Source organism: Erithacus rubecula (genome assembly GCF_903797595.1).
Source record: "Erithacus rubecula genome assembly, contig: scaffold_105_arrow_ctg1, whole genome shotgun sequence".
Lineage (NCBI taxonomy): Eukaryota > Metazoa > Chordata > Aves > Passeriformes > Muscicapidae > Erithacus > Erithacus rubecula.
The window spans coordinates 110,067-136,716 of record NW_027636354.1 but is presented as its reverse complement, the minus strand read 5'-3'; the positions used below and the strand labels follow the sequence as shown (position 1 = coordinate 136,716).

Genomic DNA, 26,650 nt, shown 5'->3' with positions numbered 1-26,650 from the left:
TCTCTTTGAGGGACTCAGAGAGGCTTCTATTTTACACACTCCAACAGGCTCTGATGTTGGAGTGGGGCATCACAGTGAAGGACATGGGGAGCCCATATTAGGGAAGATCCTGATACTTTCTGCCAATTTTGAGAGCTCTAAATGGCTTGTGGTATACTCACACTGAACTGCCCATGGGGATGGAGTCAGAGCAGAGCACAAAGCTCCTCCCGCAGTCAGGGCACTCACAGGGCTTCCCTCAGTGGTGACCCCGTTGGTGACGGTTCAAGGCTGAGCTCTGTGAGAAGCTCTTCCCACACTCAGGACACTCGTAGGGCCTCTCCCCAGTGTGGATTCGCTGGTGCACAGTGAGGGTGGAGTTTTCCTTGAATCCCTTCCCGCAGTCGGGGCAGCGGAAGGGCCTCTCCTCTCTGTGAATCCGCTCATGTCTGAGGAGTTTGGAGCTGGTCTGAAACCTCTTATCACACACAGGACACTGGTAGGGCCTTTCCCCAGTGTGCATGTGCTGGTGTCTTCTCAGAGTGGACATCCATCCAAAGCTTTTCCCGCATTCCAAGCAGGTGTAGGGCCGTTCCCCTGTGTGGATCACCAGGTGCCGCATCAGAGTCCAGATGGCACTGAAGCTCTTCCCGCATTTCCCACACTTGTAGGGCCTCTCCCCAGTGTGAATCCTCTGGTGTTTGATCAGGTCTGAGCTTCTGCTGAAACCCTTCCCACATTCCTCACACTCGTAGGGCCATTCCCCAGTGTGGATCCTCTGGTGCTTGATCAGCCAGGAGCTCTGGCTGAAACCCTTCCCACATTCCAAGCACTTGTGGGGCTTCTCCCCTCCATGAGGCTTCTCCACCAGCTCTGAGCTCTGCCTGCATCTCCGGCCGCCTTCCCGGCTCAGGGAGGGTCTTTCCTCCTCGCAGCTCCCTGGGCTGGGTTTGCAGCCCCTCCTCCTGAGGGATCTCTGGGCCTTTTCCTCCTGCTCCATCTGCACACACCTTGGGAATGAAAAATCCTGGTTTGGGGGAAAAACAAGAGGAGAGGGCCTTGGGCTGGGGGCTCCTCTTGCCCAAGTGCAACTCAGAAAGACATTGGGCATCCTGTGTGTATAAGGACATCCAAAACACCAAGATTTAGCCCAAAAATGCTTCAAACATCATGATACAGATGAAAAACCCACCAAACAGCAAGATTTGGACAACACCCCCACCAAAATATAAAGATTCAACCCCTGTCAAAAAGAAAAACACCAGCATTTATCCCTATAAATGTCAGAAACACTAAGATTCACCCCTCTCAAATCATGAATCCCTCTCTCTGGTCACTGGATGCATGTGATGGGGACAACGCTCTCAGGGCCTGGGAGAGGCTGCAGATACAGGGAGGGGTGGAACCTTCTGCTCTTTCCTGTTTCTGCTCCTCCTTCTCCTGTGTCCCTACTCTTCCCCACAGTCCTCTTCCTCCTATTATTCCTCCCTGTCCTGTACAATCCCACCTTTTCCTCCCCATATGCATTGTTTGACCATTTGCATTGGAATTTTTTCTGTATATATGTGGGTGAATTTAACTGATGGCAAAATTTCAGTATGGGGTTTTTCAATGTTCACCTTTCGGATGGATTTTGCAAAACTGGAAGAGCTTCAAAGGTGACACTTTAACAGATAAAATGTTAATAGAATATTGTTAATAAGAAAAAGAAAAAAGCAGATTGTGGGAGGGGGGCACATAAGAGTCATCCAATGGCTGCTCTGGAAGAGAAGCAGGGGTTCCAGACAGTTAGGAGAGAAGCTTTAGAAAAACAAATTATCTCTGCTGGGGCAAAGTGTGGACAAGCTACCAGGGTCTTCTTGCCTGGGGGGGCAATTGGGCTGATTCCCCTGGCCCTCCCCTCAAGCTCTGCCTGCCTGCACAGATGGAATTTGCACAGCTAAACACAGAGCCCATAGTGAGGATATCTAACTGCAAGAAAAATTGGTTAAATTGCAAAGAGAAACAGCAAATAGGCAACATTGTGAAAACTTTAGTAAAGAAAGTGGTGGGGAATATCCCTCTCCCCACTCCAACATGTGCTCTCTAGGTTATACAGAGTGTATTAGAGCACTGGGGTGTTTTGGCAAGTCCAGAGAAATCAGTTGAGAATCCAAGTATCTGATGACTTAATTAGAGAAAAGTGTTCAATTGATGCAGCCCTGGCTGGAGGGACCAACCAAAAATGGAGAAAAGATGAAAAGACACCAGAACAAACCCAAATCCACAGACCAGCCCCTGGGAACCTCAACAAATTCATATCAGGAGACAGAAAATCCACCAATATTTCAAGTAGCATAATAGAGTTAAAAACTACATATTATCACTGTTATTACTTTTATGATTAATTTTCATACTATTATTAGTGTTGCTTATTATTACTAGTGTTGTTATTATTATTACTGGTATTATTATTATTACTATGTACTAATGAATATATTATCAGTCCTCAAAATAACAATCACTTGGCCACCTCCAGCTCCTGACCTTCCTGCCAAGCAATCCAAAGAAATGAAGAACAAGACATTTCACCATGGGATGGGATGGGATCAGATTATCAATTAACAGAAGGAGGTGGAGTTTGTGGAAAATTAAATTACTCAAATTCCTGTTTGCAAATAGAAGAAACTGAACAGAGGTAAAACAGATAACACAGGAAACAAGAAAGTAGATCATGTACCAGTCCACACTGGGGAAAGGATGGCAATGGGACACGTTTTCGTGGTTCCCTGGCAGACCATGGGTTAAACGAATGCTGTTCCTCCCCTGATGTGCTGCAGCAACTCTCATCTTTTTCCCGTGCCCGACACCTTGCTGAGTGCAGCTCATTCAGCAGCTGAGCAAGGGGATGCAGGTGGCAGCCAGGCCTGATCCAGAAACGGCTGCAAAAGGACAGGGAGGGAGGGCACTGAGAATAATCCCAAACCAAAGAGGAAACAGGAATAGAGATTGAGAAAGTAGTCATTAAAAGATTGTAAATACAATTCTTGAGGAAATGTGAAAAGGGATTGAATAGAGCAAGATGGATATGCTTGGAGATACGGTCAGGGACTCGTAGAGAAGGAAGTAACGGGATAGACCAGAATCTTCAGAAAATGTTTCTAATTGATACGGACTGCTACTCAACTAAGATCCTGCCCAGTTCCTGAGCTACGAGAAAGAGAAACAATAGTGCCGTGAATATCGCATATTATACAAAAGGAGAGGTGCACATTAAGGGGGACATGCAGCAGGGGGATCGGGAAATGTGAACCTTCCAAGTGCCTCAGCCAGTGGGGAAAGGGAGAGGGAGATGGGGCCGGGAAAATGAGGATAAAAAGGAGGCTACGTTTTAGAGACCGCATAGCAAATGCCCATAGACTCTCCCTCTGTTCATCAATGAAGTCACTTTACAGGACTCCTCTGTCTCCTTTGGGCACACAAAACTCTGGACACGTGAATTTTCCCGCACAGTGCCGGGGCCTCTCTCAAACATCCCGTGCCTGGCTCGGGCTCCTGCCGGGGCTCCAGGTGGGTCCCGGCTCCATCCCGGACTCACCCCCAGCTCCCACCGCCCTCAGCTCCCGCTCACCCCGAGCTCCCGGCGGTTCAGGGCAGCAGCGGCTCCCGATACCCGGGCCGGGCGCAGCGCGGAGCCGCCCCTCAGGCGAGGAGAGAAATGGCGGAGCCTCGAGGAAAGGGAGGGGAGCCCGTGCGTGCAGAGCCCGCCCCTCGCTGCCATTGGCTGATTCTGCCGTCACTCCTCGTTCTCGCGCGCTGATTGGGCAGAGCGGGGACAAGCCCGGCCACGCTGCCGGAGCAGCGCTGGCTCGTCGCGGTTCCTGTGGGTAGCCCAGAAGTGGCTGCCCCGTCCCCGGGATGCTGCGCTGGGGCCGCCTCCGAGCTCCGCCACCGCCTCACCGCGCTCCGGCCGCTGCCGCCGCTCCCGGGCAGCACAGGCGCTCTGGAAATGGCGCCATGGCTGCGCCAGCATCGCTATGGGGGCGGCACCAGGGCCGGGCTTGGTCTCGCTCTGCATCTCCCTCTCCCTTTCCCCACTGCCTGAGGTACTTGGAAGCTTCAGATTTCCCGATCCGCCTGCTGCATGTCCCAATTAATATGCACCCCTCCTTTCGTGCAACATCCGATATTCACGGCTCTGTTAAGTGTTTCTCCTCGAACTTCAGGAATTGAGCAGGATCTTGGCTGAGCAGCAGTTCGTGTCAGTTAGTAACATTTTCTGAAACTCCTGGTTGTTCCCGTTCCTTCCTTTTGTACAAGTCCCTGGCCGTGTCTCTGAGCACATTCATCTAATTCCGTTCAAACCCTCTTCGTATTTTCTCAATAATTGTCTTTACTGTTTTAATTACCATTGTTTCAGTCTCTTTTCCTGGGTCCTCTTTGGTTTGAAATTATTCTCAGTGATCTAATTTCCTGTCCTTTTGCAGCCGTTTCTGGATCAGGCCTGGCTGCCACCTGCATCCCCTTGCTCAGCTGCTGAATGAGCTGCACTCAGCAAGGTGTCGGGCATGGGAAAAAGATGAGAGTTGCTGCAGCACATCAGGGGAGGAACAGCATTCGTTTAACCCATGGTCTGCCAGAGAACCACGAACACGTGTTCCATTCCCATCCTTTCTGCATTTAGACTGATGCATGAGCTACTTTCTTATTTCCTTTGTTATTTGTTTTACCACTTTTCACTTATCATCTATTTGCAAACAGCAGTTTGAGTCATTTATTTTCCACAAATGCCAACTTCTTCTTTGGCTTAGCTTGGTTGGCAAAAAGGTCAGGAGCAGCATCTGTCAGGTTGGTTATTATTTGGGGGACAGTTTCTAATCTAATCCTGTAATTCAAATGATAGATGTGTTCTTTGCCCCAGCACTGTTAATTGGCGTTTCTAAAGCTTCTCTCCTGGTTGCTCCTTTGGAGCAGTCATTTCATGACTAACACATGGCCCCAGCAAAATCTGCTTTTTACTTGATATCTTTAGTGTTAGAGAGTCACCAAACCTCCCCATCTGATCTGTCATCACCAGGTGTTCCAGATCCCTGCTCTTGAGGAAGCTGACTGCAGCAAGCAGCGTTTCCCGAGAGGCCTGCAGAGAGCCAGAGATGCACGGCAGCCCAGGGCACAGGAGCTGCCTCCCTGCGCCAAGGCCAGGAGGAGGCTGGGGCCCACGAGGTGCCAGGGTGCAGGGAGACAGCTGAGCGTGGGGACAGCAGCGCCCAGGAGTCCTCACCTCTGCCACGCGCGTGTTCTCAACAAGCAGATGTTCCTCTGCTCTGCCTGCTCAGGGCAGCAGAAGGAGCCCCCACGGTTGCCGATGCAGCTGCAGCAGGAAGGGCACCCGTGCTTCCACAGGAGCTGCCAGGGCCTCTGTGGGACATGACCCGGTGCTGGGTGGCCGTCACACACGCAGGGCTGTGACACGGACACGGGACGTGTGGCCCAGGGCGCCAATGCTGCTCTGAGCCCTGGGGCCTGGGCAGCACTGGAATCAGCAGGTGTGGCAGAGTCCCTGCCAAAGGAGACCTGCCACCCCCGAGCCGTGCCAGTGCTGGTGCCTGCTCCTGCCACAGAGAGCTGTGCCCCCAGGGCAGTTCTGTGCCAGAGGAGAGCCCAAACCCACGTGCATTGGTGCCCGTGCTCCTTTCTGCAGGTGCCTGTTGGCAGGAGCACCTGGAGCAATTGGTGGCAACACCTGGTCTTTGTCAGAAGGCAGAAGTGGTTGCTCATTCCTGAAATGATTTTTGCTTGGAAGTGATTATCTGCAGCACAAAACCCCATGTTGACTTTCACAGCACAATCAGGTTCTTACAGAGATCCTGTCAAGTTTCCTTGTGTTCTTCTGAGAGGTTTTCTTGATTTCTGGCAAAAAAACATCAGCTCAGTGTCTGATGCCCAATGGCCCAGGTTGCTGCCTGGCTGGCTGTGGCCAGCAGCTCATGTCCAAACACATCTGGGTGCCTGCTGGGCAAGGGAATGGACAGGACCTGGCAGCGATTTTCCCTCATGAACCTGCGAGGAACCTGGGCAAGCGCAGAAGATGGGGATAAGTCTGGAATGAGACAAGCTGTTCTGTGTCTCTGATGATGGTGCCAGCACCATGAAGGAAGAGCCAAGACAAGCGCTGGAAGCAAACATATCCTGCCAATTGCTGCTCTTCCATGGACACGGAACACACTTGTTCCTACAGCTTCACAAGGTTTGATCCAGGAACAAGGGAGGGCCATGCATTGTTAGGGAACAAGCCTCCAACAGGACCAGAGAAGAATCCTCTCAGCAGAGCCTGAGTTTGTGACTTGGGCCATCAGTTCAGCAGACAGCAAAGAGCTTCCTTCCCTCCATCCCTGAACCTCAGCCACACGAGCCCTGCTTTCCTTCAGGATCTGCAGTTTCTTCTTTCTTTCTGAGGAAGTTCTCCATGTTGAGTTTAGAAGCTCATGCTGGATTTTTTAAGGTGCCTGAATGGAGGAGAGTGTCAGTAGCTGCAGTCCAGGGCTCGTGTCCCATCAGAGTCTCTGACGATGGCACCAACGCTGCTGCCTTGGGACAGGCAGCTGTGGAAGGCGAGTCTGCCCTCAAGCACGGCCACTGAAGTCAGCTGGGGGGGACAGGCTGCAGCTGCAGCTGCCAAGCGTGGCTGTGGGGCTGGCAAGGCAAGAGAAAGCCATGGGGACCACTTTCCTGACACCTTTTGCCAAGCCATGTAAAATTGTGCCCACAGCATCCCTCCTTTTGGCATCCTGGCTGGTGTGGGTGCCTTCCTGAGGAGGTACAGGCCTTTGGGGAGCTGCTGTTCCTGTGCACACCCTGGTGACTTTTCTCTGGTGTCCTGAGCCACGTTGACAGCAGCGACTCTGCAGGCCAGCTGCAGGACACATCGTCCTTGCCATGGCAGCAGCAGCTCTGTGGGCCCTGAGCAGAGTGTCAGGGGGTGTCGGCCTCTCCTGAAGCACTCGGGCAGCTGGACAGCAGCACAGGAGAGCTGGGTGACGCTGGCACAGCTCCCAAAGCCCAGCCAAGCCCAAGGGGCAGCTTTCTCCAGCCCCACGCTGGTGGGTATGGCTGCAATGAAACATTTAGATCCAGAGTACTGAGGGTTTGAATGGCCAAAATAAAAGGGTAGGAACCACAGAAGTGGCCCAAAACTAAAGAACTGTAATGGAAAATAAAACAGGGATGATGCCTAGAAACCGAACATTGTACTGAGACAAACTCCGAGGGCCGAAACAAGGAGGGGCATGACAATATATCCCCTCAGGGGGAGAACTTTCTAGAACTAAGCAACCACTAGGGGAAGAGAACTTGAACCAATTAGCATAACCACTGTGGACTGTGGGAAGAACAGTTAGGTTTGCCACAGAGTAAGAAATGCTTTGCAGGATTTGAAGTCAACGCCTGGCTCTTTCTTGGTGAACTGTGGCTGCCTTTGTGCCCCAGCCAGGCCGACTTGCAACACGCTGCCAGCACAGCTTCAGCTGCCGCCTCCTTGTCACCATCGAGGGGTCCCTGCTGAGCCCCACGAGGCCTCTGAGCGCCAGGTGATGCATCTCCCTGGCCTCTGCCCACTGCGCCTCGCCAGCAGCAGCCAGGGACTGTGCTCCAGCAGGGCCTGCTCGGCCTCCTTGTCCCTCCCTGTCCCAAGGCAAACCAGCCTGGGCCCCTCGGGGGTGTCCCCACCGTCCTGCTGAGGCCAGGCCTCCAGGCCTTCTGCCCCAGCCCGGAGACGCGTCGGGGAAGCGCCGGAGCAGCCGGCTGGCAGGAAGAAGGGCCTGCCTGGGGAATGCTCATGGCCTCTGCCCCCCAGTTCCTCAGGGCTTCCCACCAAGCCATCCACACAAAGCCCTCCTGTCCCAGCACAGCCTCCCGCCACCCAGCGCCACACGCATCCCGCTCACGCCTTCCCGCTGCCTTATCCTGGCTGGCCTCGGCAGCACCGCATCCCTTCATGGCTGCCACTGTCCCGTGCCCTCCAGGCCTCCCCAGGCCTGCCTGGCTGCTGGAGGAGCTCCAGAGGAGCCGGATCAAGAGGCACCTCAGAGCCCTCAGCAATCCAGCCAGCAGCACACGGGCAGGACACAGCTGGCCCTTCCTGGCTGGGAGAGGGCTGCTGGCCATCTCCAGGGACCAGGCTCTCAGCAACGCCCGCCCCAGCTCCGGCCTCTGCCCAGCTGCTCTGTCGGGAGCCTTAAGGCTTCGGCAGAACCACCAAGGCCAAGGGGCTTTGGGCCACTTTCCCTTGCACGCCGCACGCTGGGCCAACCTGCCCAGCACAAGCACCCTTCTTCCCCTCTTCCCCATTGGCCTGAAGACTCTGGCCACCAAAAGAAAGCTCCTGGACCTCTGTGTATACCAACAGCAGTTTATTATTCCTACTAAATTACTAATTTGCTAATTTACTAAATTACTAATTTACTTATTTACTAATTTGCTATTATACTAATTTACTAAATTATTAATTTACTAAATTACTAACTTACTAAATTACTAAATTATTTTCAGTAGGCAAAAGTAAAGTTGATGAAAAGTTGAGCTTGTCCCTGCAAGCTCAGGTGGCCCCAGCAAACACAGCCTCCCACATCAGTCCTCCACAGCACTCCAGCAGCAGAGACGGCCACGGCCACCCAGGGAAGGCCGTGACTTCCAGAGCCGGCGGAATCCATCTCGCATCCGCTGGAGTCGGGAGGAGGGAACGCTCTGTGCAGCTATGCTTATGTACAAAGCTTGATGTGCCAGGCATGAGATGGCAGGGCTGATGTCATCTGCCATGTCCTGAAGGGCTGGAAGAGAGAGAAACAGAGGCACAGTCAGAGCCTGCATCTGCGGGGACCTGGGGAGACCCTCCTGACCCGTCCATGCCCCCCAGCTCTTGCCACGGCCTGGAAGCAGCAGGAGGCAGCAAGGAGCAGCTGGAAGGTGCTGGCCCGAATCTCCTTGGCACAGGCCCCTGAAAGGTCTCTGTGCTCTGCCCACGCCGCCCCTGGTGCGCGCAGGGAGCAGAGCCCTCCGCAGCCCGGGCAGGGCACGCAGCTGCCATCGCCAGCCCCGCTGCCAGCGCGCTGGCCTCACTCACCCCTGCACATCAGCTGGAACTCTCGCTGCTTCTCCTTCAGGACGCGCCCGGCCAGCCCTGGGAACACAGAGCCCGTCACGGCTCTGCCCAGCGGCACAGCTGCCCCACAGCGGCGCTGGCAGCCCTGCGGCCGCAGCACCTCCTTCCCCTGCAGGGCTCAGCCGGGCCCTGGGCGCACCCTGCCGCCCAAGGGCACGGCTGGCACAGGGCGGCAGCAGCCCCGAGGGCAGGCGGGGCTGCACGGCCCGGCCCGGATGGCAGCAGCTGCCGGGGCTGGGGCCGAGCTGCGGCAATGGGGCGGGGAGGGAGCCGGCCTTGTGCTCACCCATGAACCTGACGGCCGCCTCTCGCAGGGGCTCCTGTGGGCTCTGCAGGAAGGGCAGGGCCTGCCGCAGGTGCTCGGCCGCTCGGCCCCTGTTCTCTGCCAGCTGCGGAGAGCGACGGGAGGGAAGGGTCGGGGCGGGCTCTGCCCCTTGGCCCCGGGATCCCCTGCCCGCACAGCCCCGAGGGGGGCAGAGGGCCCGGCAAGGTGCGGTGCTGCCCCGCAGCAGAGCCCGGCTGGGTCAGGGCTCCACCAGCTCCTGCCTTGGGGCCACAAGAGCCTGGAGAAGAGCCCGTGTGGGGCACAGCCCAGGGAAGGGAGCAGCGTGTGGGGCACAGGCCGGTGCCCCTGGGTGCAGCACTGGGCAGGGGCCACAGCTGCCAGCCCCACAGACTGGGCACCGTGGGCAAGGGATTCTCCAGGCTGGGGCTGGGGCTGGGGCTTGCAGGCTGTTCTTACCAAGCACTCGCCAAACCTCCACATCTGATCTGTCATCACCAGGTGCTCCAGATCCCTACTCTTGAGGAAGCTGACTGCAGCAAGCAGCGTTTCCCGAGAGGCCTGCAGAGAGCCAGAGATGCACGGCAGCCCAGGGCACAGGAGCTGCCTCCCTGCGCCAAGGCCAGGAGGAGGCTGGGGCCCACGAGGTGCCAGGGTGCAGGGAGACAGCTGAGCGTGGGGACAGCAGCGCCCAGGAGTCCTCACCTCTGCCACGCGCGTGTCCTCATTGTGGCAGTGGAAGAAGAGCGGGAGCAGGCTCTTGCTCACGAGCATCTTGAGATGTTTTTTCCCCTTTGCCTCTACCAACCTCATCACCTCTTGGAAGAGGCGAATGCAGAGCAGCTGCACATGGTGGTTGTCCTGTTGGAAGGGAAGCAAAAGCCCTCCACATCAGCTGCTCCAGGCCCCTCTGTGCACAGGCCCAGAAATCCATGGGACACCACACTTGGGGGCAGCACCCAGTGGCCGTGGCTGGGGACACAGAGCCTTACGTTGTCCAAGAGCGGCCAGAGCGCGGCAGCCAGCCGCAGGGCGGTGGGGCTGGGTATGGCCAGGTCTCTGTGCAGCAGCAGAGCGCTGAGCACGACGCCGGTCATCTGAACGATGCCTTCATCTGCGTCCCGCAGCAGGTCCGCAAGGCTTTCAGTCAGGCTCTGCATTCTTTTGTACTGCATGGAACACAGGGCTGGCAATCCCACCCTGCTGCTGCTGCTGCAGCCATGGAGCCCAGGGGCCGCAGGCCTGTCCTGCAGCACTCGGGCAGCTGGGCAGCAACGCAGGAGAGCTGGGAGCAGCTGCCACGGCTCCCAAAGCCCAGCTAAGCACAAGGGATTGCTTTCCCCAGCCCCACGCTGCCAGCACAGCTTCAGTCACTGCCTCCTTCTCACCATTGAGGGGTCCCTGCTGAGCACCACCAGGCCTCTGAGCGCCAGGCGACGCATCTCCCTGGACTCGCTTTGCAGGTGCCTGGCCATGATCTCCAGGATGCTGTCACCCCAGTGACTCAAGTACAGGAACTCCAGGACCTGGAAGGCACAAAGCAGTGCCCGGGGTGCCCAGCTGGCAGGAGCTCAGAGCTGCCCAGGGCTGGGCCAAGGCAGCAGCACAGGGCACGGGCACGGTGCCAGATGGCAGCGGCTGTGAGAGGGCAGAGAGGTGGGAGTCAGCTCAGCAGGGCAGCGCTGGCCATGGGGCTCACCTCCACAAGGAAGGCCATGGCGGGCAGTTCCCAGTCTGAAATGCCTTGCCCCAGTAGCTCCAAGAGGCAGGATACGATGCTGGGACACCAGATGACGCAGCCCTGGCTTATCTCCCTGGTGGGGGGAAAAGACACCATTGCCCCTGAGCCGGGTGGGCAAAGCTGTGCCAGGGCTGACTGCCCGAGGCCTGGTCTGTTCCCGAGCAGCCCGTGGGCACTTTGGGAGGCGGCTGTTCCCGGGCACCCTCCTCTCCCAGCCTTTTCCAGTCTGCTCTTCATTCTCTTTGTGACAAGGCCCTCTCACCCATGCACACGGGAACTGTGTGGGGCACCCTGGGCACAAATGGCAGCAGCAGCAGCCTGGAGAAGGGGGTCTCACCTGGCCAGCAGACGCATGGCATAGTGGTGGGTGTCAGCACACAGCAGCGTGTCCCAGCCCTTCTTGCGTTCCATGGCCAACACCACAGGCTCACACTGGACTTGGTAGAGCAGGACCTTCAGGGTCTGCACTGCAAACCTGTGTGCACAGCAAAGCCCAGGTCACGCTGGCAGCCCTGCCTCCCCCTTGGGGGCATGGGAGGGATGGGGAGACTGGCAGGACTGGGATGGAGCACCTTTGGGGGTTGGTGGCAAGGCCGAGTTGCTTCTGGCATCCCTTCCAGAAGGTATCAACCTCCTCTGGTGTATACAGCGTGCTGATGTAAGCTTGGAAGAGCAGATGCAGCAAGAGATGGGGGAAATACTCCAACACTATGGGTGGGCACCAGGTCAAGTTGAAGACATTCCACAGTGTCACGGTTGCCTGGAAAAAATGAAGCACCCAGAGACAAGAGTAGGTGCCAAGACATCCATGTGGCAGGGCCTGAGCGTGCGAGGGAGAGGCCGGGGGAGACACCGTGGGAGCAGCCGGCCTGGTGCCCCAGGTTCAGCGCAGTGCCTGAGGCAGGGAGATGCAGCTGTGGGGAGGACAGAGAGCTGGCTGCTCGAGAGGTGGCCTAGGGGCAAGCAGAGGTCAGTTGCAGGAACTCACAGCCAGAGCAAAGACGCCTGTTTTGTCCCCATCGGAGGTGTAGGCATTGTCCACTGGCCAGGCCCTCAGCAGACTGAGGAGGATGAGCAGCGCCGGCTCCGCGGTGCCAGTGGAGGTCAGGATCAGCCCCCACATGGCCGCAGCAGCTCTGTGGGGTCAGGGCTCTGTGTCAGGGGGTCCGGGCCACAGCACCGTGGCCTGGGCTGCTGCAGGGGCCCGCGCCGGCCCTCAGCCCTGCCTCTGCCCACTGGCCCCGGCCGGCGGCGCCCAGCCAGCCCACGGGGGTGCAGCCCCGCGAGGGAGGGAGCGTGGCAGCACGCTCAGGGGCTGACATGGCAGCACGGCAAACGGAGGGGCCGCAGGGGCCTGCAGCTGTGCGCCTGTGTGGCACTCAGCAGGGACAGGCTCTGCAGGGTAACGGGGGATGAACCCTAAGGCCTCAAGGCAGGTGGGGCTGCCCAAGGTACCTGTCACCCGACGGGGCCCAGCGCAGGAGAGTCATCAGCACATCGTAGGGGTATTTCTTGGTCAGCTCCAGCAGGCTCCTGTCCAGCCTGTGCCCAGCAGACTCATTGGCCGTGAGCCACTTGTGGATGTATCTCACCATGGCGGGCACCTGCAGAAGGCACGGGGAGACCTGGAGACCTGCCAGAGCAGCAACTTGCCCAGCTTCCCCTGAGAAGTGCTGCCCTTCCCACCACATTGGGCTGGGCCTCAGAGGCTGAGGGAACCCAGCAGAGCCAGCCTGAGGCGCCACACAATTCCTGGGGTGATCAAGCCTTGGCCACAGGCTGCTTACTTGCATTGGATTGGAGACACCCTTCTCCACAAGCAAATCCAGCATGGCAGCACTGGTCTCAGCACCGAAGAGGTGCAAGTTTGCCGAAGGCCCAGTGCCCACACCGGCGGTCTCTTCCCGCCAAATGGACGTGATGAATTCACAGACCATCTGCAGGAGAAGGGCAGGAAGAGAGGGAGAATCCATGGAGTGTTCCAAGCACGGTGCTGGGCTGAGCAGTGGCAGCAGGCCCAGCCCAGGTGGGGATGGCTGCAGTACCTGCGCTGCTCTGCGGAAGCGGCCACGGGCAGGGTGCTGCTCTTGTGTGCGGTCCATGGCTGCACCTGGCACAGAGCGAGCGCAGCCAGGGCTGAGGGGCTGCGGGAGAGGCCGGAGAGCAGAGCCCAGCCCTGCGTTCCCAGGCAGGGACAGCCCGGCATGCACCAGCCCTGTGGCCCAGCTCTGGCACTCACCCTCCTGCAGCAGCTGGAGCTGCTGCAGCTCTCCAGGCTGCTGCGCTGAGGTAGCTGCAGCCTCCTCCTCCTCCTTCACCCAGGCCAGCTTGGGCACCCTGGGGGGTGTCTGCTCCATGTCTCTGTTTGCAAGGCTTGCAGGAGAGATGCCTTGAAAAAACTCCAAGATCAAGTGCTGCAGTTGTGCCTTGAAGGCCCAGCTGCAACAGAGAAGCCTTAGGAAGGCTGAAGGACAGTAAGTCCTGCAGTCTGGCCTCGAGGTCACCTGCACAGTAAGGCTTTGGGAAAGCTCCGGGTCAGCAGGGAACGAGCTGGCTGTGCGGGGGCTCCTCACAGCAGCGCTCTCTCCGTCCTGTCCCGACGCGTGCACTGAGCACTGTGGTGTGGCCGTGTCGCCGCCAGCACCTATGTCACCACGTGTCACAAAGGGTCACCCTTGTGCAGTGTGCTCTGTTCCATCCCACGGTGACCTCGGTGCAGTGTGTCACAAAGAGCCCTAGGACACACCCTCATGTGCCCTGGGGACACCCCCACCCCCCCCCCCCAAACTGCCCCAATTGCAAGGAGAACGTTCCCCGAGTGTCAAGGACAGCCCAAGAGGAACTTCAGGAGCGGCTCAAACAACAAGCAGATGTTCCTCTGCTCTGCCTGCTCAGGGCAGCAGAAGGAGCCCCCACGGTTGCCGATGCAGCTGCAGCAGGAAGGGCACCCGTGCTTCCACAGGAGCTGCCAGGGCCTCTGTGGGACATGACCCGGTGCTGGGTGGCCGTCACACACGCAGGGCTGTGACACGGACACGGGACGTGTGGCCCAGGGCGCCAATGCTGCTCTGAGCCCTGGGGCCTGGGCAGCACTGGAATCAGCAGGTGTGGCAGAGTCCCTGCCAAAGGAGACCTGCCACCCCCGAGCCGTGCCAGTGCTGGTGCCTGCTCCTGCCACAGAGAGCTGTGCCCCCGGGGCACTTCTGTGCCAGAGGAGAGCCCAAGCCCACGTGCATTGGTGCCCGTGCTCCTTTCTGCAGGTGCCTGTTGGCAGGAGCACCTGGAGCAATTGGTGGCAACACCTGGTCTTTGTCAGAAGGCAGAAGCAGTTGCTCATTCCTGGAATGATTTTTGCCCCATCTGCAGCCCCTGCTGTGGAACACAGGAGAGCCAGACCCTCTGTGATCACCTGCCCTGCATCTGCCCCGTTCCAGCCTCCTGCCTCTGCGGACACAGCTGATCACCTGGACACAAACGGTGAGTGAGGAGCCGCCGCTCCAGCCCGTTCCCACCCGAAACTGGCGTGGCCGCTGCCGCCCCCTCCCACCTGCCCTCTGCAGCTCCGGGCTTTGTTCCAGCTGCAGGACTGGGACCAAGCACAGAGACAGCGTGCTTGCATCTAAAGAAGGGACTGAAACCGAGTTATCTCTTCTGTTCTGTTAACAATTTTAACAACTGCTGTTGTTTTCTGCTTGAATGGTTAGATATATTAGTAAAAGAGCTGTTATTCCTACTCCCTTATCTCTTCCTCAGAGTCCTTGATTCAAACAATTATAATACTTGGGGGGAGTGGAACTAAAGTCTCTATTTCAAAGGGAAACTGCTGCCTTTACTGGCAGACACCTGTCCTTTCAAGCCAGGACATTTAGTTACCTCAACCATTTGATTTTAAAATCCTTAAAAGAAGTCTTCTTAATTAATAAAGAAAAGGGGAGTTGTGGAGACTGAAGGCATTCCCAGGTAGAGAAAGCAACTCCTGTTCTGCTCCCTGGGTCAGCCTCGTCCCCTCTCCCTGTCTGTCAGTCTTTCGGTCACTCCCGCCTGTCGCAGCACGCTGAGAGTCGTGTATAATAAGGACAAGGACTTCTTGAGCGTATGAGGCTAAAGAAGCATTTTATTGAAAAACCAAACCATATTTAGTGTGGTTTGCAAGTCTCGAACAGGACAGCAGTCCATTGGACAATAGGAGAAAACATCGCCTGTCATGTAGCACGAGAACTGTTTCTCAGTCAACATCAGGTGCTAATCTCTGTTTATTAATTCCTTTCTGTTTACAGAAAGTTATCATCCTGGGAAAGGCTCAGGCTGGAGCTGAGAAACTGTCTCAGCCTGGGAAAAAGTTGCCCAGCCTGAGAAAAAGAGCTCAGATCCTGAAAAAGGCCTAGCAAACCGTGCCTGGGCCTTCAGTGGTGTCCAGTCCGGCCCTGTTTCTCTGTTGGCCCCCATGCCCTAACCCCTCCCTTGTAACACCCCCATGTCCCCTAGGAATTGGTCTCTGATGTTCTCCCCGCCCTGACCATCCCATGTATTTAATCTTGACTCTCACAAAGTACCAAGCCTTTGCTCCCTGAACCCTGGACCATGCACACGCGGGCTGAAATAAAACATCTCTGTAAAACCCCTGCAAAGGCCCTTCCCGCTCTTTTACTTGCTTTCACTCCAAGCAACACCAGATGCAACAGTTGTGGTTTGTACATTGTACTGAATGATTTGTTCTGTACTCCCCCAGGTCTGTGGAGTTGATTCAGCCCTCCCTTCGCCCCTCTCCGCTGGCAGGATCTCATTGGTTATGGTTCGGTTTCTCCCCTCCCCTCTGGCTGAGTTTAAAATTCCCCACCATACTTTGTTCTGCCTCTCTCACTTCCCTTGGAATCTGATTGGGAATAAACTGCTGGACAATATCCAGGGAAAAGGAGCCTCCTTTGTCTTTTACCTTCGTTTATGTGGGTTCCACATTCTCCCCTGGTCCAGAGCAAGCCCAGAGGGACCAGAGAGAAGAAAGAACCCACAGGGATGAGGCTGAGCCGCAGCCCCATTCCTAATTTCTCACAATCTACTCTCCTACACAGAAACTCCTGAAAATCCATCCCAGGCACATTAAACACTTCTTGTGTGGGTCCCTGAGGGCCACGAGGATTCTTATGAACTCCCCTCCCATCAGTCCCTCCTGGGCAGTGCTGGGCATTAGCGCAGCTCCTGGGGCTGTCCAGGCACCAGCTGCTGCCACAGGGCTCGGGCTTGCTGCACTTGGGTATTAAACACGACAAATCTGGGGAGGGGCACAGCCCTAGAAACCAGGACTTTGCCCTCAGGAGCTTGGAGCTGCTCAAGGGGAATAAAGGATCCCCTGCACACACCGATTCCCCCGGCAGCAGCTCTGCCCCGCCAAGAACAGGGCTGTGTTTGGGAGAGGGAGGATGGCTGGGATGGCGCCTGGCATGAGACAGCCACACGTTGGGATGAAGAGCTTGGGGAGATCCCGTTACTCAGGAGGTTTTGGAGCACCTTGCAATCCTGAGGGATGAGTTACTGGGAGGGGGAAGTCAACTGGCTCTTGTCAAGTTGTTCATGGGTCTGGGTCTTCAAAGAGACCAGAGCAGCTGTTGGTTGCTGTAAAGTTGTTTATTGCAGAAGTGCATCAGTCTCAAAGGCAAAGAGTTCAGAGTATTAAAGTCCAGGCTAAAAGCTTTTGGCATAGAGTCCTGAGAAGGAGAAGCAGCAGCAGCCTGGCATTTCTTCTGCTTCCAGGTGGTGATGAAGATGGTGGTCTCTCACCCAAGTGCAAGGGGTTTTATTCATAAATCATCCAATGAGCTAAAAACATTCCTTCTAAAGCTACTAGAATCTTAGTTCTAGACTATGAAAGTAATGTTATAGTTTACATATATAGTTCTGTCTATTCCTGTAAATAGCTCTATCTGTTCTATCTAGAAAAATGTAAGCAATGTTCTTACTATGTTTTCATTATGTCTGTGTACTGATTTGAAAGCAAAACCAGTGAGAGACTACAAGTCAGAAATATAACTTAATAGGAAAAAGAAAATAACAATACATGCAATAATAAAAAAACCCCGTACAGAGTCAGAATACAATCTGACACCCTGCTAGTATGGGTGGTGGTAGCAGTCCAGATGAAGTGATCTTGTTGAAGTAGTGATCCTGTAGAAAGGTCTGGCAGCTCTTGTCCTCTGGAAACCAGTGGGTAAGGGCTGCCTTGGTGTTCCAAATCTTAGCTTTCATCTAGGTAGGAAATGCTTGGCTCCTTCCCATGGGTGGAGCATCTCACAAAGGGATGATGTAATTTTATCAGTTTTGCAGTGGGATTCAATTTCCCATTAACAGAAGATTTCTTCCTGGAGGAAGGGTGGGTTGTGGAAAGGATAAAGAACACTGCCTCACCAGGTTTTCTGCAGAGGGCCCATTAGCAGAGGATATCTCCCACGGAGATAAGGAACTCTGCCCCATTTGGTTTCCACAGTTCATGAAGATGGTGATAGAACACATACTTTTGGGCACATCTTCACATTGTAACCCAGGACACTCTGGGGCTAAGTTTTTGAACTATTAACTAGATTTTAGGGCTTTTAACTCTCTCAAGGCACTTATAGTATATTCTTACTGAAAACTAAAACTCCTACTTCATATCTATGTAACTTAATAATATTCCAACTTACTTCAAACTAAAACTTAGACTTGTACTTCATGTCTGTGGCTTAATATATTTTAATTTCTCCAAAGGGTTTAATTCAATCCCTGCATTCTTCTCTCTCTCTGAGGGACTCAGAGAACCTTCTATTTAACACAGTCCAACAGGCTCTGACATTGGAGTGGGGCCCCACAGGGAAGGACGTTGGGAGCCCTTATTAGGGAAGATCCTGCTGCTTTCTGCCAGTTTTAAGGGGTTATAAATTTGGGGGGGGGCTTCGGAGATTTCCCAGTTAGTTTATGGGTGGAGGTGGCCCCTTTTTAGGGAGAATCCTGATGCTTTCTGCCAATTTCAGGGATTCTAAGAGGCTTGTAGTGGACGCACTTCCATGGGTTCTGATATCACCCGCCCACACATCAAACTGGTCCGGACTGGTGCTCCCAGTGCTGCATGGGGTGGGCAGTGGGGACCCCCCCATGGCACAGCACAGCTGCTTTGGGGCTGGTGGCACCGCCCGGCGCTGGGCATGGGGCGTGTTGGGGGAGCTGGGGCCGTACTGGTGGTACTGGGAGCTCACCTGCCTGGGGACCAGCAGGACTCAGGTGAATGTGTGTGCTCCCCCCGGGGACCCCCAGCCTGGTGTCACTCTGCCCCCAAAGAGCTGCTCCCAGTATTCCCAAGAAAGCTTCCCAGTTTGCTTGGTCCTGTTTATTGGGGGTCAGCAGGGAAGGAGCTGGAGAGACCCCATGAGGGGAGCCAAGATTGGAGGGGGGCAGAACAGGCCCTGGCATGGATTGGGAATGGGGACCCCCAGGAAAGGTCATGTCCCCCCTTTCTCACCCTGCTCTGGGGGGCCTTGGGATGAGCCTGAACCCCAACACGGCACTGGGCCAGTCCCAAAGGTGCTGGAAATCCTCTAAGATGCCAGGGGAATTTAGGGAGGAGGCGCATGGGGGGTGCCCAGACTGGGCCAAGAGCACAGCACTGCCCCAGCCCAACCTGCCCCAGCTCCATCCCAGCTCCTCCCGCGGGATGCAACTTGTTGGGAAAATGGGGGGAGCCAAGGGTGGGCGCTGGGCCCAGGGGGAGCAGGAGAAGGGATGGAGGAGGGCCAAGGAAGGAGCAGAAGGGCCATAAAGAATAGGAAGTGGATGCAGTACTAGAAAGCAGGAAGAGTGGGACCCCTACCAGTACAATTTAGGAGTACCAGCCCCCTCCCCCACTTTTTGGGGTTCCCAGCTTCTCTTTTCCCATGCTCTTCCATGCCTTCCCCACTGCACCCCAATCCACCACCCCCATTCCACATGCTTGGTTTTGGGGGTTCCATGCCCCTCCTCCTTACTCTGGAGGTCCCATACTTCTTATCTCACAATTCAGGCACCTCATTGCTGCTTTTTCCTGGGAAGAATTCCTGAGATTTGTGAGTTTTTGGGTTGCAGTTTTGGAAGGGGACAGCTCTGTCTGGCTTTCCCCTCCCTCTTGGGGCCTCTCAGCTACCACCGCCCCCTGGGAGTGCTGGCATTTCCCTCCTGGGGACAAGGACCTTCATTCCCTTCCAGGAGCCCAATGCCTGGCTGGGGCTCCAGGGCAGGGGGTCCTTGAGCAGCTGCCCCAGAACCTCTGCCAGGGTCTCCCAGCGCAGCCGGAGCCGCTCGGCCTGGGGTCCCCAAAACCCTCAGCAAGCCCCAAGTGCCTCCCAGGAACCCTCAACCCCCTCAAACCCAGCATCCCCCACAGCCCCTGCAAGTCCCCCCCATGGCACCAGCCTTGGCCACGTCCCCACATGTCACTGGCCATGTCCCACTGTGTCCTCACCCATGGCCATGTCCCTACCATGTTCCCATCCCTGTCATTGTCCCCCACATCTCCATCCATGTCTCCCCCATGTCCCCACGAATGGCCACATCCTCTTCCATGTCCATTTGTCCCCAAGTCACTCTCCGTGTCTGTGTCCTGCCATGTCTCTGTCCCCCCATGTCCCCACCCATGTATTAGTTCAAAAGCAAATCAAGTCCAGAAGAAAAGCATTTCCTTGTCCATGCCAGCTGATGATCCAAGTGCTTGGGTGGCAGAGAAGAAACTTTTCTGGATGGATTTCTGTTCCAGTGTCTCCAAACTCTAGGTCTTTGCCCAAATCCATCACCATTTTGCTTCAGAAGACACCCTTTAATAATAGGAAATCACAATTGTGTGATCACTTAGGTTGGAAAAGACCTCCAACACCATTCAGTATTACTGAATGTCAACAGAATACAGGATTGAAAGCAGAACATTTTCTGGGGTTGAAAGGCAACAAATCCACTCTCCCCAAGGAATTCCCAATGTTGGTTTGTATCCAGATGGATGGTCCCGCCCCTGTGTTCCTCCAGGTGCCCACAGGGAGACAGGATGATGCAGAACCACCCCCCCACCCTCGCCAGGTGTCTTCCCAACACGGATCATCACGACCACGAATCAGCAGGGCTCTGCCCAATGGGGGTCACTGGGGATCATCCAACACCAATCCTCCCATGGGGGATGGAGCTGGAGCAGAGCACGAAGCTCTGCCCACACTCGGGGCACTCACAGGGCTTCCCTTAGTGGTGCCTTCGTTGGTGGTGGGTCAAGGCTGAGCTCTGTGAGAAGCTCTTCCCACACTCAGGACACTCGTAGGGCCTCTCCCCAGTGTGGATGCGCCGGTGCACAGTGAGGGTGGAATTTCGCTTGAATCCCTTCCCGCAGTCGGGGCAGCGGAAGGGCCTCTCCTCTGTGTGAATCTGCTCATGTCTGATCAGAGTGGAGCTTCTCGGAAACCTCTTCCCACACACAGGACACTCGTAGGGCCTCTCTCCGGTGTGGTTGTGCTGGTGTTTTCTCAGGTCTGACCTCAGCCTGAAGCTCTTCCCACATTCCAAGCAGGGGTAGGGCCGCTCCCCAGTGTGGATCACCTGGTGCTGCCTCAGACTGGAGCCACAGCTGAAGCTCTTCCCACATTTCCCACACTCGTAGGGCTTCTCCCCACTGTGGAGCATGTGGTGCCGGGCTAGGCTGGAGCTGTCTCTGAATCCCTTCCCACATTCCCCACAGTTGTAGGGACGTTCCCCAGTGTGGATCACCTGGTGCTGGAGCAGGTAGAAGCTGTCTCTAAATCCCTTCCCACATTCCCCACAGTTGTAGGGACATTCCCCAGTGTGGATCATCTGGTGCTTGATCAGAATGTACCTCTGGCTGAAACCCTTCCCACATTCCAAGCACTTGTGGGGCTTCTCCCCTCCATGAGGCTTCTCCACCAGCTCTGAGCTCTGCCTGCATCTCCGGCCGCCTTCCCGGCTCAGGGAGGGTCTTTCCTCCTCGCAGCTCCCTGGGCTGGGTTTGCAGCCCCTCCTCCTGAGGGATCTCTGGGGCTTTTCCTCCTGCTCCATCTGCCCACACTTTGGGAACAAAAAAATCCTGGTTTGGGGGAAAAACAAGAGGAGAGGGCATTAGGCTGGGGGTTCCTCTCCTTGCCCAAGTGCAACTCAGGTAAACACTGGGTGTCCTGTGTGTGTCAGAACCTGCAAAACACCAAGATGCAGCCCAAAAATCCTCCAAACATCACAACAAAGTTGAAAATCCCACCAAACAGCAAGATTTGGCCAAAACCCCATCCAAAATAGAAAGATTCAGCCCCTGCTAAAAACAAAAACACCAACATTTAGCCCAGTAAAGCTCACAAAGATCAAGATTCACCCCTGTGATAATCAGGGATCCCTCTCTCTGGTCACCTGCTGCATGTGATGGGGACAACGCTCCTGGGGCTGGGGAGAGGCTGCAGACACAGGGAGGGCTGGAACCTTGTGCTGCTTCCTGTTTCTGCTCCTCTTCCTCCTCCTGTGTCCCTGCTCTTCCTCACATTCCTCTTCCTCCTGCTGTTCCTCCTTCTCCTGCACAATCCCACCTTTTTCTCCCACGTGCAGCGTTTGACCATTTGCATTGGGATTATTTGTGTATATATGTGGGGGACTCTTAGTGATATCAAAATTTTGGTATGGTTTTTTTCAATGTTCACCTTAAGGATGGATTTTGCACAACCAGAAGAGCTTTAAAGGTAACACTTTAACAGATAAAATGTTAATACAATATTGTCACTGTGGAAAAAAAATAGCAGATAGTGGGAGGGGCACATATGAGTCATCCAATGGCTCCACTGGAAGAGAAGCAGGGATTCCAGACAGCCAGGAGAGGTTAGAAATGCACATTAACACTGCTGGGGCAAAGTGTGGACAATGTACCAGGATATTCTTGCCTGGGAGAGGAATTGGGCTGATTCCCTCTGGCCCTCACCCCAAGCTCTGCCTGCCTGCACAGATGGAATTTGCACAGCTAAAGGCAGAGCCCATAGTGAGGATATCTGACTGCAACAGAAATTGGTTCTGTTGCAAAGAGAAACAGCAAATGGGGAACATCATGGAAACTTTAGTAAAGAAAGTGGTGAGGAATATCCCTCTCCCCACTCCAACATGTGCTCTCTAGGTTATACAGAGTGTATTAGAGCACTGGGGTGTTTTGGCAAGTCCAGAGAAATCAGTTGGGAATCCAAGTATCTGATGACTTAATTAGAGAAAAATGTTCAATTGATGCAGCCCTGGCTGGAGGGACCAACCAAAAATGGAGAAAAGATGAACAGACACCAGAAGAAACCCAAATCCACAGACCAGCCCCTGGGAACCTCAACAAAGTCATTTCAGGAGACAGAAAATCCACCAATATTTCGAGTAGCATAATTAAGTTAAAAACTACATATTATCACTGTTATTACTATTATGATTAATTTTCATACTATTATTAGTGTTGCTTATTATTACTAGTGTTGTTATTATTATTACTGGTATTATTATTATTACTATGAACTAATGAATATATTATCAGTCCTCAAAATAACAATCACTTGGCCACCTCCAGCTCCTGACCTTCCTGCCAAGCAATCCAAAGAAAGGAAGAACAAGACATTTCACCATGGGATGGGATCAGATTATCAATTAACAGAAGGAGGTGGAGTTTGTGGAAAATTAAATGACTCAAATTCCTGTTTGCAAATAGATGAAACTGAACAGGGGTAAAACAGATAACACAGGAAACAAGAAAGTAGATCATGTACCAGTCCAAATGGGGAAAGGATGGCAATGGGACACGTGTTCGTGGTTCCCTGGCAGACCATGGGTTAAACGAATGCTGTTCCTCCCCTGATGTGCTGCAGCAACTCTCATCTTTTTTCCCGTGCCCGACACCTTGCTGAGTGCAGCTCATTCAGCAGCTGAGCAAGGGGATGCAGGTGGCAGCCAGGCCTGATCCAGAAACGGCTGCAAAAGGACAGGGAGGGAGGGCACTGAGAATAATCCCAAACCAAAGAGGAAACAGAGTCAAAGAGTGAATCTGCCTGGAAATACGACCAGGGACTTGTACATGAGAAAGGAATGGAAGAAATATTCACATTCAGAAAATGTTACTTATTGACACAGACTGCTGCTCAGCCAAAATCCTGCTCAATTCCTGATCTTCGACAAAGAGAAACACTTAACAGAGCCGTGAAAATCGGATGTTATACTAAATAAGGGGTGCACATCAAGGGGACATGCAGCAGGCAGATCGGGAAATCTGAACCTTCCAAGTGCCTCAGCCAGTGGGGAAAGGGAGAGGGAGATGCGGCCGGGAAAATGAGGATAAAAAGGAGGCGGCGTTTTTAGAGACCCCATGGCAAATGCCCATAGACTCTCCCTTTGCTCATCAATAAAGTCACTTTACAGGACTCCTCTGTCTCCTTTGTGCACACAAACCTCTGGCGACGTGAATTTTCCCCCACAGCCCCGGGGCCTCTCTCAAACATCCCTTGCCCGCCTCGGGCTCCTGCCGGGGCTCCAGGTGGGTCCCGGCTCCAACCCGGGGTCACCCCCAGCTCCCACCGCCCTCAGCTCCCGCTCACCCCGAGCTCCCGGCGGTTCAGGGCAGCAGCGGCTCCTTGGCCCGATGCCCGGGCCGGGCCCAGCGTGGAGCCGCTCCTCAGGCGAGGAGAGAAATGGCGGAGCGCGGGAAAGGAGCCCATGCTGGGTGCAGAGCCCGCCCCTCGCTTCCATTGGCTGATTCTGCCGTCACTCCTAATTCTCCCGCACTGATTGGGCAGAGCGGGGACAAGCTCAGACCTGGGGCCAAAGGCGCCATTTTCAAATCTTCCGTGCGGGCTGGGAGCGGTGGAAGCGGCCGGAGCTCGGTGGTGGCCCCAGCGCAGGTGGGAGCCGCGCTCGGTTCTGCGGGGGCTCGGGGCTCGCTGTGGGAGGAGGGGGCGGCAGGGGGCTCTGGCGGGTTCGTTGTGCCATGCCCGGCCCGTGTTCCCCCTGGGCTGAGGGCGCTGATGCAGCGGCTGCCCGCGGTCTCCTTCTCTCTGTGAGCTCGGCAGGAGCCGGTGCCGGAGCAGCGACTCACCGCGCTGCGGGCGCTGCCGCTCCCGGGCCCGCACAGGCGCTCCGGCAATGGCGCCTTTGCTGCGGCACGATCGCCGTGGGGGCGGCACCGGGGCCGGGCTTGTCCCCGCTCTGCCCAATCAGCGCGCGAGAATGAGGAGTGACGGCAGAATCAGCCAATCGCAGCGAGCGCAGCAGACTCACTGCACTCTCCCTAATAGATTATTCCACTAATTATTATTAAGCATCGAGTTCCAGGTTTGTACAGGTACATGGGCTGTTCGTTTTATTTCTTCCACAATTTTAGTAATTACTTCACCATTATTATCAATTTCTGAGCAGCATTCAGAATTATTGAACTTCCTACACATTTCTCCTTCTTCAGCTAATAGATAGTCTGGGACTAGTTGATTTTGATGTACTGCTGCTCTAGTTTGAGTAAGTTGTTTAGCTATGAATTCCATTGCTCAGGCTGTTCAATTGGCAGTAATTTCTATTACAGCTTGTAGTCTGATAATTCTATTTAGCAGATAAATTGGAGTGGATAGCCCCAGCTCCCATCTTGAACCCAGGTCTGGTCCATAGTACTCAATAATTCATCCTGGGGGCCATTCATTATCCTTTGAGATTTGTGTTCCCCCTGTGGCAGGGCTGCTTTTGTTTTGATACAAAGTTTTATACAAGGGAACTCCTAACACTCTATTCCCTTTTTCTTTTGGTAATGTGAAAAACACAGGCTGGATAATCCCTGGAGTACATGTCCCTCTCCATCTTTCTGGTAGGGTATTATAAGCTCTTTTCCTGCAGATCCCAAATATTCTGTTTGGGGCTTTCCAGCTTAGTTCAACTGATTTAGGTTGTTACCAATAGATGCTTACACTTTTTACTTCTTCGTATGGGTTGGCTCTATTCTTATTATACCAGCCTAGTCCTGTAAAATTGTTCTTTCTACACTTACCTTTACTTAACTTTCCCCAATATCCTTTTGGAGCTTTGGGCCACCAAGACTGACTGCTTGTATTTGTAATCAGGATAGTCATAGAGGGGGTGTGCCCCACATATTGGTTAAGTTAGTTCCCTGATGTGTTATACACACTTCTCCTGTTTCCTCATGGTTTAGAACTCACCCTTCAGGTCTATTGACTCCCCTCGATATTTCCATTTGATTCCAATAACTGCTCTGGGTCTAATCCCTCCCCCCTCCATGGCCACTGTTCAGTCATTTGTGTTCCTCCACAGATCCAGCAGTGAGTTAAATCAGTTCAGTGGTAATATCAGTAAGTAATTCAGTAGAAATTTCTTTCATGAATTCCACAAATAAATTCTTTCCTGAGGTGGGTAAGTCCCGTTTGCTGAGTTGTTGTTTCAATTTCTCATACCAGTTAAAACTTCCCTTATGGTTTGTCCTTGTTCCCTTGAACACTTTAGTTATATTCTTTATAAATTCTTCCTTGTAGTGATCGTGCACTCCTCCCTGATCTGCATATCCTCACATACCTTCTTTTGTGAAGCAGAGGTGTGCTTCTCCTACTGGGCAACTTTGCTATGCTGATGGAGCCCACCCTCCTTTTCCCAAATTGGGGCTCCCCAGTAACTTTTTCCCATGATAATGGAGGTTTCTGAGTTGTGCTTATTATATCAGGCTGAATTGGTGTGTGTGTGGAAGGCAAGGGTGGATACTGTGTGTCTGCCATACCCAATTGTCTGGTAACACTTGGAACAAGCATCAGCACTATTTCCTTTTGTCATAATTAGCAATAGGATGAGTCCCATGACTGTTTTCATCCCTCTGCCTCCCTCAAGGCCTGTGGGGTTTCTATTGGTAGCCAAGGTTTGTTTAATCTTCTGGGCTGCAGGGAGTGTGTCCTGGGGTCTCCCACTTTGTCTCTCTCTTTTGGTATCATTTCTTAATTTTGTCCCAGCCTTGAGCTTTAACATTCCAGTAGGAGGCACAGCAGTAACAGCACGGTATATGCAACCCTTTCCAGCACTCTTGTGCCAGTACCTCTGCTTTGGCTTTCTTCTTTCCTTTCCTTCCATTCTCAAATAACTCCTACCAGTTATGATTATCAGTTTTGATTTTTTTTTTCTTTTGTGTCTTTTCTTTTTTTCTTCTTTGTGCTGATAGGGTAGAAGTACCTTAACACTTTCCTTATGTTAATTTCTTTTACATTGGACACATAACACCAATGGGAGATACCCACCATTGGAATGACATCACCACAACTCAGTACAATATGGATACACCTTTTGCTAATTTTCAGGCAAATTATCTTTGACACTTCTCAACTGTAGATTTTTGCTTTTTCTTAGGTATTCTCCAATTGACAGGCACTAGAAATTGCCATTTACAAAGCAAAGTTATTATATAAGTCACAGGTTAAGGCCAGAGTAGGAGAAATATCTGAGTGAAACAGTCCTGATCTTCTTGTTTGAAGTGGAAGGATTTTTC

General features: G+C 54.1%; 3 protein-coding genes and 1 long non-coding RNA gene across 4 annotated transcripts in view; all 4 read right to left on the bottom strand.

Moving 5' to 3' along the window:
• LOC306815182 overlaps window positions 1–23,791 on the bottom strand; it is a 152,501-nt gene extending 128,710 nt beyond the window's left edge. Inside the window, exon 1 of the long non-coding RNA XR_013777336.1 lies at window positions 23,724–23,791. This is a non-coding gene — a long non-coding RNA (uncharacterized lncRNA). The remainder of the gene's footprint in view (window positions 1–23,723) is intronic.
• Window positions 239–21,214, bottom strand: LOC306815187 (uncharacterized protein; the record flags this gene model as incomplete). Its single annotated transcript, XM_079331808.1, has 2 exons — window positions 20,579–21,214; window positions 239–623 (listed from the first exon to the last, which is right to left on the bottom strand). Exons 1-2 carry the CDS (start codon window positions 21,184–21,186, stop codon window positions 239–241), a joined length of 993 nt encoding a protein of 330 aa, XP_079187934.1. The 5' UTR covers window positions 21,187–21,214.
• Window positions 9,079–11,210, bottom strand: LOC306815188 (uncharacterized protein). Its single transcript, XM_079331809.1, has 7 exons — window positions 11,098–11,210; window positions 10,787–10,924; window positions 10,391–10,567; window positions 10,207–10,259; window positions 9,858–9,959; window positions 9,402–9,504; window positions 9,079–9,133 (listed from the first exon to the last, which is right to left on the bottom strand). The coding sequence occupies exons 1-5, from the start codon at window positions 11,113–11,115 to the stop codon at window positions 9,893–9,895; spliced, it is 453 nt and encodes a 150-aa protein (XP_079187935.1). The 5' UTR covers window positions 11,116–11,210; the 3' UTR covers window positions 9,079–9,133; window positions 9,402–9,504; window positions 9,858–9,892.
• LOC306815192 (maestro heat-like repeat-containing protein family member 6) lies at window positions 11,473–13,501 on the bottom strand (the record flags this gene model as incomplete). Its single annotated transcript, XM_079331810.1, has 7 exons — window positions 13,379–13,501; window positions 13,185–13,249; window positions 12,927–13,076; window positions 12,595–12,743; window positions 12,128–12,275; window positions 11,712–11,899; window positions 11,473–11,614 (listed from the first exon to the last, which is right to left on the bottom strand). Exons 1-7 carry the CDS (start codon window positions 13,494–13,496, stop codon window positions 11,473–11,475), a joined length of 960 nt encoding a protein of 319 aa, XP_079187936.1. The 5' UTR covers window positions 13,497–13,501.
• Window positions 23,792–26,650: the final 2,859 nt, after the last annotated feature.

Excerpts from the sequence above, each read along its gene's own strand:
- LOC306815188 (XM_079331809.1), bottom strand. Across the intron at positions 10,568-10,786 it reads TCAGCAGGGACCCCTCAATG|TACAAAAGAATGCAGAGCCT; the intron begins GTGAGAAGGAGG and ends TGTTCCATGCAG. Across the intron at positions 9,960-10,206 it reads CTCTTCCAAGAGGTGATGAG|GCCTCTCGGGAAACGCTGCT; the intron begins GTTGGTAGAGGC and ends GGCTCTCTGCAG.